Raw genomic sequence first — 12,292 nt, forward strand, 5'->3', positions numbered from 1 at the left:
GGGAAACTTGAAAAATGAAGTGTATAAGGATAGGCCAACAAATAAGGAAGATCTCCGTGCAAGAATTATACAAGCGAGTAGAGAAGTCACACCTAGAGAACTGAGAAGAGTTGGAGGAAATAATAGAAGGCGCATAGAAAAATGTGTTCGATTGGAGGGAAATTTCATAGAAGGTACGAAAATATAAAATTGTCAACAGTTAAATCATTTGAAATTGATTGTTTTGTTTTTTAATTGAAAATGTGATTTTGAAAGTAGTACTTTTGAACTACATAACATTTTTCGCCACAAAATATCCTTGTTTTTTTTAAATAATGGGAAAATGAGAATATGAACTAACATCAAGAAAACCTCACCGATTACATGTTTCCGTTCCTCTTACAAAATTACCATTTTCTCTCTTATTGAGAAGGAATAGTTATTCAGGAAAGTTTTCCTGACAACAAAATAGAAAATAAATTATTTAGATGAAAACAACAGTCGAGTTTCTCTCAAACAATTTCGTTCATGTTTTGATGTCAAAACCAAAAAAAAAATCTACTTCAATTATTACGGAAGATACGGGGGTGTTTCCATGAGAAGTGAAACAAATTCGGGTTTTTCAGGGTGAAATTTTTTCAGGAAAAAAGGGTAATCGTAGTAAGTTGGTAGTCCTGATCACGAATCTGAAGGAATTTTGAGCCTATTTTGCCCCCTAATATGTTTTACCGTAAAAATGGGGTGTTCCATCGCGAGTGGCGGACAGTGTATATCACTTTGACCAACCTCATTCAGGTGGTACGTGCATTTTGAGCATTTCCATCAGTCCAGAGAGTTTCATCGTTCTACCTCGAATATTACGGAAGATACGGGGTGTTTCCATGAGAAGTGAGACACACTATATATAGAGTATACAATGCTCGGACTGCAACAAATTCTATATCGGCCAAACCAAGAAAAAACTGATCCAAAGGTACAATGTGCACAAAAAGGCATACATAAATCCAACAGTATATAAATCAAACCTTGCAACACACGCCATACAAAACAAACATAATTTCCCCTCACCAGAGAACATAAAACTAATAAAACAAATCAACAAGGGAAACCGCATGGACATTTGGGAAAACTTGAACATCTATAAATTCAACAGTCATAAATCACTTATCGAGGAACAAGTACAAATCAAAACACAACAAGATCTCACATTCAATATATTAAACAAAACCATACACATTCCTAGAGAAGATCTAACACGAAGAAGAGAACCTGATGCAGAACAAATACAGGCAAATTTACCTAAAGTACCTGAAATACCTGAGTTAAGATATATATATATATATATATATATATATATATATATATATATATATATATATATATATATATATGTATATATGTATTGTCATTCCCATCGGGGAATGACAATACACCACACATACATCGGGGAATAAACCCGAAGAATAATTTCAACATATATATATATATATATATATATATATATATATATATATATATATATATTATATATATATATATATATATATAATTGAAGACTTCTTTCAAAATTGAAATTTCCAAATTGAATATTCTCACATAGCACAGGTATTCTGTTTTATCCGTTATTATGTTATATATATTATATTATATATATTTATTATGTCCTTTTTATATTACAGCCCTCGATAAAGCTAATAAACATTATCGGTAGCTCAGGCAGCTAAAAAGAATAAATATTTATTCTAATCAGACCGAATCCCCGAAAAACTACTATTATATATATATATATATATATATATATATATATATATATATATATATATATATATATATATATATATATATATATATATATTGTTTCGTTGTTCTTGGGTTTTGGATTCTCCTGGAAAATGGAAAAGTTTTTTCAATTAAGTGTCAAGCCGTTTCGCTGGCTAGAGGCTTTTTCGATTGTTTATTTGAAACATTTTTTTATAACACATTGGATATTTGACTGGTTTCCTGGAATAGAATACAATTTTTTGTATTTCTGTTGTTTTTCTTTTGAATTGATCCATTTGTTGAATGTTTATAATTTTTTCTTTTGTACGTACCTTGCTTGAGATTATTGATAACTTTTCAAAATGTAAATAATGTTGAAGTGCTGTTGTTCTTCTTATTTGATAGTGATTGTTAGTAAAGATTCTGGTCATGTTTTCCTATGTTTTTGATGTTGTCGTTGTCTTAAACATGCAGGTGGAGGGATCTTCTGTGTGTCGTTTCGGTGATTGAAGGAGATGAGGACGGAAATGACGTGTTCATGTGTTGGGATTTGATTTGTTCAAAATTAGTTTGTGCGCGCATGTGTATTTAATTGTCTTTCGACTGTGTATTGGGCTTTGTTTGGGGGAGATGGGTGTTATTGTATATATGTGGGTGGTGTGGGTGGTTATAGATCGTATGGTAAAATTGACTCAAGTTGAAAAGAGAAATGAAAATGTCTATGTTTTTTACCACTTTTAATTGTAACATACTGTAACGAATTGAAGAATTAACTGTCTTAAACAAATTTATTTTAACAATACTTCACTATCACAACTAATTTATTTACACCACTCAGTAACTAACGCTTAATTTATCTTCACCGTTTGTTAACCGCTCGATTCGCTTTCTTCGTACAGACTCCTCTTCGGGACGAATAGCGACGTTTTTATATCGTCAACGAACGTTTCGGATCCCTCTGCGGATTTCGGGACCCATCCGGAGTTTTCGCGGTATGCGTCATGCGTTGGCTGACTGGGACACCGGTCAGGGCCGGCTTCAGATTCATTACATTGCCCCCTCCTTAAAGACGTTTCGCCCCGAAATGTCATCCTTGGCGTCTGTCGATACCTGCAGAACTCTCCATATTTGCACTGTGAAGTTCGATGGAAGTAACACTCCACAGTCTTTATGCTCGGTCGTGGAAGATGGTTACCACACACCAAAATCTGGATGCCGCTGGATCTGAAGATCGTTTCCAACATGCTTCTCACAATTATCCAGTCCAGCCTGTCGAGCCCAGAGGCTAATTTCGGGATCGCCAACTCCACGATATTCTGGTCGAGCATCGTCTCCTTCAGTCTAGTAAGACTCCTCCAGACATCTTCATAGGACGGTTTGTCTCGAGAATGCTTTTTGGTCACCAAGTAGAAGATGTTTCTCTGACCCTTCTTCAACTGTAGCACTCCTCCGACTTCTGGATTCTGTTCTCGTAATGTTTGAAGCTGACCGAATTTCTTGTTGAATACCACAGCGATGCCCTTGGACATTTGGAGATCCTTTGCCACGCAGTGTGCTAGGGCGTAATCAACTGGAACCTTGAAAAGGTCTCGTGGCTCTTCTCGAGTTACCCCATGTACGACCTTCTGTCCGTTCGAGTATAAGGACATGAATTGCTGGAACGTCATTTCATCCTCTGGTGGTCTGAGGGCGCGAACTTGGTCGTGATTTCCAGCATAAGGAGCCAGTCTATTAAAATGGACGACCCTAGGCTTTCCTCGAGGTGGCTTATGGATTCGGTAGACGAGATCATTAATCTTTTTCATGATTTTGTACGGACCTTCCCACGAGTTCCGCAACTTCGGTGATAAACCACGGCGGCGCTTAAGATTGTACAGCCAAACTAGGTCGCCGATTTCGAATCCTCCAGCATTCGCCTTGATGTCATAGGCCTCCTTCATCCTATCGCTGGCACTCCGGATGTTCAGACGGACTCGTTCATGAATGTCGTCCATTCTCTGCCGAAGCTTGCTGAAATAGTCTTCCCCCGCAGTGTCTTGTTCTGGAGGCATCCCAAATTTTAGGTCGCAAGGAAGCCGCAGCTCTCATCCCATTATAATACTGGCAGGGGTTTGGCCGGTTGACTCGTGCACTGCCGAACGATAAGCCAGCAGGAACAGGTGGAGGTATTGGTCCCAGTCTCTTTGATGGTCAGAGACTACCTTGGACAAGTGGCGGTTTATAGTCCTATTCATTCGTTCCACCATTCCATCGACTGTGGATGTAAGGCTGTGGTTCTGGTCTTTCGAATGTCCAACAGTTTACATATTTCTTGGAACAGGTTGGACTCAAAATTTCTGCCCTGGTCCGAATGCAGCTCCAATGGGACACCGAATCGACATATCCATTCCTTTACCAGGACGTCAGCGACGGTAAAGGCTTCCTGGTTGGGCAGGGCATAGGCTTCTGCCCACTTGCTGAAGTAGTCCATGGCTACCAGGATGTATTTGTTCCCATGGTGGGACTCTGGGAACGGGCCGGCGATATCGATGGCGATTCTCTCGAAAGGACTACCCACGTTATACTGGCGCATTGGAGCTTTCGGTCGTATCCTAGGTCCGTTACTGGCAGCGCATACAGCACACTTTCTGCACCAGTCCTTGACGTCGGCTTGACAATTAACCCAGTAAAACCGTTGTCTTACTTTCTGGAGGGTCTTCGTTACTCCCAGATGTCCTCCAGTGACTCTATCATGGATTTCTTTGAGCACCTCCCGTCGTCTGCTCCGGGGTACCACTGTCTGGTGCCTTTCTTCTGCACCGTCTTCAGACTCCAACACCCGCTTCAGAACCCCGTTTTCCAAAGTAAGGGAGTTCCATTGTGCCCAGTAGGACTTGATCACTGATCAACAGCTTTCGATGTGTGCCTGAATCAGAGCTACTACAGTTCAACAACAAATTCTATAAACAGGATTCAGGTTTACCAATGGGCTCACCCCTTAGTCCACTTTTAGCAGACATATTTATGAACAACTTGGAGACCACTATAGTAAACTCCGACCAGGGTAAAAACATATTCTTTTTCGGTACAGATATGTAGACGATATTCTTGCCAGTTCCAGAGGTACTATACGACAGCTGAACCAATTTATGACATTCATGAATAATCTCCATAGCAACATTCAGTTCACACTCGAAACAGAGATAGAGAAACAGATACATTTCTCAGACCTGGCCATTACACACAATCAGAATAAATTCGAGTTCGATGTTTTCAGAAAACCTAGCTATACGGACATCACCATCCCAAGCGATTCTTTCCATATAGACAGTCATAAATTAGCAGCCTACAACTCAATGTTGCACAGAGCATTCACACTGCCTTTGTCTGCAGACAATCTAGCTAGGGAAATTGATACAATTACACAGTTAGGTCATAATAATGGTTTCAACGCAGATACTATACAGAACTTAGTCAGGAAACAAAGCCGGAAATTCACTCACAGATTAATATATCCTCAGGTCAAACAACCAAAAATCAAGATTTGGGTAACGATAACGCTACTAAAAACGGTATGCTGAACACGAAAGGTCCTTCAGACTAGGAAAAAATGATTCGACGTTTTCAAACCATTCCTTGGCATGCAACCACAAGTTTCCGAATCTAAACTGATACGGAAATTCTGCACTATGCAAGGAAGGGTTGCAAACTCAATTATTTAGAATCCTTGGAAATTTACAAGCATAAACATTGCTGGTGCAACCTGTTAAATGATCAAATCGATTTAATTTACTCTCCGGTTTTTAAATTAGCACATCCACATTGTGAACTGTAAATTCAGGTACTCAATCAAGTACCTGAATGGTATATATTGGCGAATGTAATGAATCATTGTTAGTTTATTGTATTAGTTTGAGAATGTTCATATAGGACGAAACTGCAGGAACGTTAGTAGTAGTAAAAAACAGAAATTTTCATTTCTCTTTTCATTATGCTCTCCTACCGGTAATCCAGTTTTGGTTGTCTGTGTCTTTTTTGTTGTTTTGGTAGTTTATCAGGTTGATGAAATTTTTAATATTGTTTTGTTTTATTTTGAGGAACAATTTTTCGTGTTTTTTGTTTTCAAGTACTTGAAAAGTTGGTTGAATTTCTAGCCCTACGAACAAATATCAGTTACAAAACAATAATCTAGCAAAAAAATGGTTAGAAAAAAAACTTATACCAGAAAAAACTTCTTAAGCTTACAAAATGCAACTGAAACCAAAATATACGGATTACCCAAATTACATAAAGAAAATACCCCCCTCAGTCCAATCGTATCATCCATTCAATCTCCTTTCTATAATTTAGCAAAATTCCTATCCAATAGTCTATCAAACATAATAGGAAAAAACAACTTTCACATCAAATATTCCTTCACCTTCAAATAATTTATAGACACAATACAACTTCCGGAAAACTATCAATTCATATCACTTGATGTCACATCCCTGTATACGAACATACCAAACGAACTAGTTGAAAACATCATTGATAGAAAATGGCAAGAGTTGAAAAACCATACCCCCTTCCTAAAGACGAATTCATCAATGCATTAAACCTTACCTTATCCACAAATTACTTCCAGTATAATGAAGAATTTTATGAACAGTTAGTTACCCCCTTCCTAAAGACGAATTCATCAATGCATTAAAATTTACCCTATCCACAAATTACTTCCAGTACAATGAAGAATTTTATGAACAGTTAGATGGTTGTGCAATGGGCTCCCCCATCTCAAGCACAGTCGCAGAGCTTTTCATGAAAACCTTAGAAGAAAATGTCATACAAAATCTAAAGTTTCAACTCCCCTTTTTCAAAAGATATGTTGACGACTGCCTAACAGCAATCCCTAACGACAAACTTGATGAAATAACAAAAGCTTTCAATTCCTTTCACCCAAAATTACAGTTCACCGTAGAAATTGAAAAAAACAAAACAATTAACTTTCTAGACATAACACTTATCAGAACTAATATAAAATTCTTACCGAATGGTACACGATACAAACATGGTCAGGTAGATATCTTAATTATAATTCAAATCACCCCCTCAAACAAAAAAAGTGTAATAATAGGAATAGCTGATAGAGCAATATATATCTCGGCAGCCCAACCCGAAGAGATGAATGTTTGAACAAAATTAGCAATATCCTACAAAAAAACAACTACCTCCTCCAATCAATTAATGCCACAATCAAAACACAACACAATCCCCCAAACATAAACAAACAATACATCTCACTTCTCTACATTGAAGGATTATCCGACAATATAAAAAACATTCTTAACAAACACAATCTTGACGTCAGCTTCAAAGCATACAACACTCTAAAACAATATTACACCCCTCTCAAAAGTAGAGATCCGCAATTTAAAAAATCCAATCTGATATATAGCATTCCATGCAATGACTGCAACAAACAATATATAGGTATGACATCACAACTTCTGGGGAACAGAATAAACGGGCACAAATATATGAAAAAATCAAGTACCGCGCTAAACAAACATATCATAGAAGACGACCACAACCCCAATTTTGCAGAAACCAAAATTTTAGCCTATGAACCAAACCTAAACAAAAGAATTGTAAAAGAAATGATTTACATTAAAATAAACCAAAACACAATGAACGACAGACGGACACAAACAACTTAGTCAAATTTACCATACAATCTTATAACCACCCACACCACCCACATATACACAATAACACCCATCTCCCCCAAACAAAGCCCAATATACAGTAGAAAGACAATTAAATACACATGCGCACACAATCTAATATTTGAACAAATCAAATCCCAACACATGAACACGTCATTTCCGTCCTCATAATTGAAAAAACTTTTCCATTTTCCAAGAGAATCCAAAACCCAAGAACAAGGAAACAATCATACTAAACAGAATTCAAGAACCTGCTCAATATATATATATATATATATATATATATATATATATATATATATATATATATATATATATATATATATATATATATATATATATGTTAACTCGAAGATTCTCACGGATAAAGTATGATGAGCTGTTTTCTCGGGTTTCGCTCCGTGTTCTGTGTATTTTCTCCCCATAAGGATTATTTTCACAACGTTTCGGCAAAGTCTCATTTGCCATCTTCTGGTGATGTCTGGTTGAAAAAACCAGATATATATATATATATATATATATATATATATATATATATATATATATATATATATATATATATATATATATATATATATATATATATATATGGAACCAACAAATAATGGGGCTAAGCAGCAAATGAAAGATTACCTTCTCCTTTATATATATATATATATATATATATATATATATATATATATATATATATATATATACATATATATATATATATATACATATATACGATATATATATATATATATATATATATATATATATATATATAATGTATTCATCACTGAATTGTAAGGGTAATATGGTTATGAAAAATGTTCACCTCTGAGTGTCGAGTCTCCTAGCACACTAAAGACGCTTTTTCTAACAACCGTACAGCAGACACTGATCCAAATTTAATGTTTCACAATATTGGGCATATATCATATACCGTACATAACCATAAATAACACCAATATTACATAAGGCACTTTGAATAGTTTATGCGTATAATACGATAACAATTTTGTTCATTCATACAGCCGATATATATTCAACCTCTGGTGTTTTTTTCTCTTCTGCTCGCAAAAAGTATTCGTTCGACGTATTTCTATGTGGAGCCACATATTAAATAGTAAAACTTTGAATACCCGTGATTAGGAAAATATCGTAACAATTTGGACACTGCACCCAAGAAAGTGGCAAACCATAAACACATGCCCATCATCGGTATGGTGCAGCCAAGTGTAAGAAGGGGCAACACTTGGTTACCAAAAAAAAGAAATAAATACAAATGCACGGAGCCACCAGCAGGAGCCAGCCACACATTTGTGGTTTTAGTTAAAAGATCTTGTATTTACAAGAAAACTATCAAAATCAACACGGAGGCTGCTATAGCTACCTGCGTGAATCCGAGTACAGTAAATAATATAAATATGAAGGTTATTGAGTGTCTTGATATAGATACAGAAGTTATTAATCGGATAGGTATTGCACTAAAAAAAAAGCGATTCATTTCCAACAGGAGTACCTAGTTACAGAAAATGATATTATTTATTACAGAGTAGGTATATATGAAATAAATATTAAAAATAATGGAATATAGAAATGTACAAAAGTAAGTGCTAAAACAAAGTATATATAAAATATTCGTATAAGTAAAATTTCAAGAAAGTGGCAAACCATAGACATGTATGTGTTTCGGGCTTTTGGCCCATAATTAGTATGGTGCAGCCGAATGTAAGGATGGGCAACACTTGGTTAACAAAAGAAAGAAATAAATACAAATGCACGGTGCCACCAGCAGGACCCAGCCACACATTTGTGGTTGCAGGTGATAGATCTTTTACAAGAAAACTAACAGAATCACCACGGAGGCAGCTATAGCAAATCACCCGCAATAGCTATAGCAAATCTTCTAATGTTGTTGATTCTTTTTCATACACTTTAGACTTCAAATGACCCCATAGAAAGAAATCTACAGGAGTGAGATCCGGAAACCTTGGTGGTCATTTCGTAGGACCTCTTCTGCCAATCCAGTGACCAGGAAAATGATCATCCAAAAATTGTCGCACTGGAGCTGCATAATGAAAAACTATTTCGTTCTCGACTAAATTTGCCCTATTGATACACGGTATTATTCGATTCTCCAACATAACCAAATATATATGATGCGTAAACGTAGCTTATAGAACGAATAATAACCTAAGTAAATTTATTAAAAACAATAAGGACAAAACTTTGGTGTCGGATAGATCAGGAGTATATAAGCTGACTTGTGGCTCCTGTCCAAAACTGTATATTGGGCAAACAGGAAGAACATTTTTCCAACGAATTAAAGAACATAGGAGTAGTTTTGTAAATAGAAAGACCAATTCCACATTTGCAAACCATCTTTTAGCAGAAGGACACGAGTTCAATCATGAGTACGAGGTGTTACATTTAGAAGAGAAGAGTTTGAAACTTAATCATCTAGAATGTTTAGAAATCAATAGATTCAAGAATTCGGGTAATTTACTGAATGATCAATTAGAACTCAATAACTCTCCGTTACTGAATATATTTTTTCAAATGTGAAAATGGAACATAAGTGCAGGTAATTTAATTCGTTAGAAACTCAGGTAAAATATCAGCTACTTAAAATTCAGGTACTTCGTTTACAGGTACTTTGATTTCAGGTACTCCATAAACTATATATATATTTAGTATTGAATGTGTAGAATTAGTTGAAAGACACGCCAGATGAAGCCATTGTATGGCGAAACACGTGTTGCGTTTTTGTAAAACAATTTAGTGAAAATCTCACAATAAAGTGTTTTTGGAATACGTTAGATAACCAAATATTTATAACTAGTCAAATTATCATCAATAAAAAAGGTCCTATGGTGTGGTCACCTAAAATTCCTGACCGAACATTCAGTTTTTGAGGTCGTTGGGTATGAATTCGACAGTATAAATAAGGATTCGTATCACTCCAATATCGACAATTTTGTCGATTCACCTCTCCATTCAAACTAAACATACATTCATCCGAAAAAACGAATTTTATACAAGAAATTCTGATACAAGTTGATCCGTTCAATGAGACTTTTACAAAATTCGATACGTCTATCGAAATCATCTTCATTCAATTCATGAACTGCAGTACAAATAGCTTCATCGTTGATAACTTCTGAACGGTTATGCCTTTTATTGTTAACAGATCCAGTTTCGATAAAATTGTTCTATTGAACAACAGAATTATTATTCTGAAACGTATTTATGTCGTACATTTCTTCCTGGATGATTATCATTCAACATACGGGCAGTAGCTCTAGAACTATTTCCATTCTGGTAATACAAACTCACTATTTCAGTCCGTTCTCGAAGCGTATAAACCATTGCTTCTCAAGAATTCACAAAAACAGAAACACCAATTGAAACTTCACCTGGTAGGTATTCGTTAATTGTAGAATGACACAAATACAAAATAAAGAGAATATCGAATCATTGTACCAAAAGTTATTCAAGGTGACAGGGTGATATATACATTACCAGAAGATGGCAAATGAGACTTTGCTGAAACGTTGTGAAAATAATATAATGAAAATGCATGTAACTCAACTCATTAGTTAGTTTCATAACCTCAGCGCAATCAATCAGTAATTCATTTTTCAGACCGAAAAAATTAGCGGCGAGTGGCGAGACAGAGATTGCAGTGAGCAAATCCAACAATCTGTGCAGTACACAAGTTACCAATTAGAACATCTCCATCCTGACACAATTTACAAAATAGAATTGCGTGCTCATAATGCCATCGGTGATAGCTCTCCAGCTCAAGTGAAAGTGCGAACGGCAAGAGGTGAGAATAAAGAATATTATGCTTACAATACATACCACGGTAGTTCAAGTTGTTTGGCGAAAATGAACGTTGTTTTGATTTTTGTTTCAGTTTTTAGGTTCTTGGTTTAGTTTTTTGTGTTCATTTTTTGTTATTGATTATAGCTACGTTCATTTTGTGGACAGTGGTATGCTGTTTCTGATTCAGAGATCTTTTTTTTTTATTTCACTTTAAAGAAATATTGGAGCAGTATGTTTTGATCATTTTCATTTTTTAATTGTTATACACACTGATACGCTGCAGTAAATTCAAGAGTCTCTCCCGATGAACATAAAAGCATTTTTACTCAGATATTGTATGAGCATTTGGTGTTTTTAAAAATATATTCGAAATTTGCTACAGAAACATAATAGCAAGAATTGAGCAGAAAATGATTCAATGTTTCGAAGCAGCTTGTTTTTTGACTACCAAAGAATGAAATAGTGATAAGCAAAACAAAATTTTTTTTCAAATAGATACATTTATGTGAATTGCAAATTTGAGAATATGAGACATAAAACAAATCAGTTTCGAATTTCATATCATTTTGAATATTTTCGAGAATATTGAATTCGAAATCAGTTATAATTGTTTACTTCAATTTATCTCAACTCATTATGTTTCTTATTATTTGAAATGTTTGAATTAAACAAAAAAATATTCTTTGAGAGACTTTTATTGTGTAGATGAGTCAACGTTTCTTTCTGTTTTTTCAGGTATTCAACCGTTGACAATCTGAAAAATTAATAATGCTAAATCAATAGAGAATCTGAAGTTCACCTTGAAAACTACTTATTGAGAATCTAGTCGACTTCACTAATTTTGCTTTGCAATAAAATAAATGATTGAAAAATAATCTTTTAATTCCTAATCAAATTCCTAATATCAAATTAATTCCTAATATCAAATAGCTCTGTGGAAATTGATAGTACCTACCTGGTTACCATTGCTAAAGCGAGAAGTTGATAACTGAAATATGAACCTATATTGAATTCTCGGAAAACATCTTGTAAGTTTATTTATGTATACT

At 35.1% G+C, this 12,292-nt stretch overlaps 1 protein-coding gene across 5 annotated transcripts in view; it reads left to right on the plus strand.

Moving 5' to 3' along the window:
* The window catches only part of Fas2 (neural cell adhesion molecule fasciclin 2), a 117,013-nt gene that overhangs the window by 73,424 nt on the left and 31,297 nt on the right, over positions 1-12,292 (plus strand). For all 5 annotated transcript variants that reach the window (XM_074170066.1, XM_074170068.1, XM_074170069.1 and 2 more), the window contains exon 6: positions 11,061-11,244. In XM_074170066.1, coding sequence (XP_074026167.1) covers positions 11,061-11,244 — 184 coding nt within the window. The remainder of the gene's footprint in view (positions 1-11,060; positions 11,245-12,292) is intronic.

Source organism: Leptinotarsa decemlineata, unplaced genomic scaffold (assembly GCF_025532065.1).
Source record: "Leptinotarsa decemlineata unplaced genomic scaffold, Ldec_3_MD MMD2_P_RNA_scaffold_6, whole genome shotgun sequence".
NCBI lineage: Eukaryota > Metazoa > Arthropoda > Insecta > Coleoptera > Chrysomelidae > Leptinotarsa > Leptinotarsa decemlineata.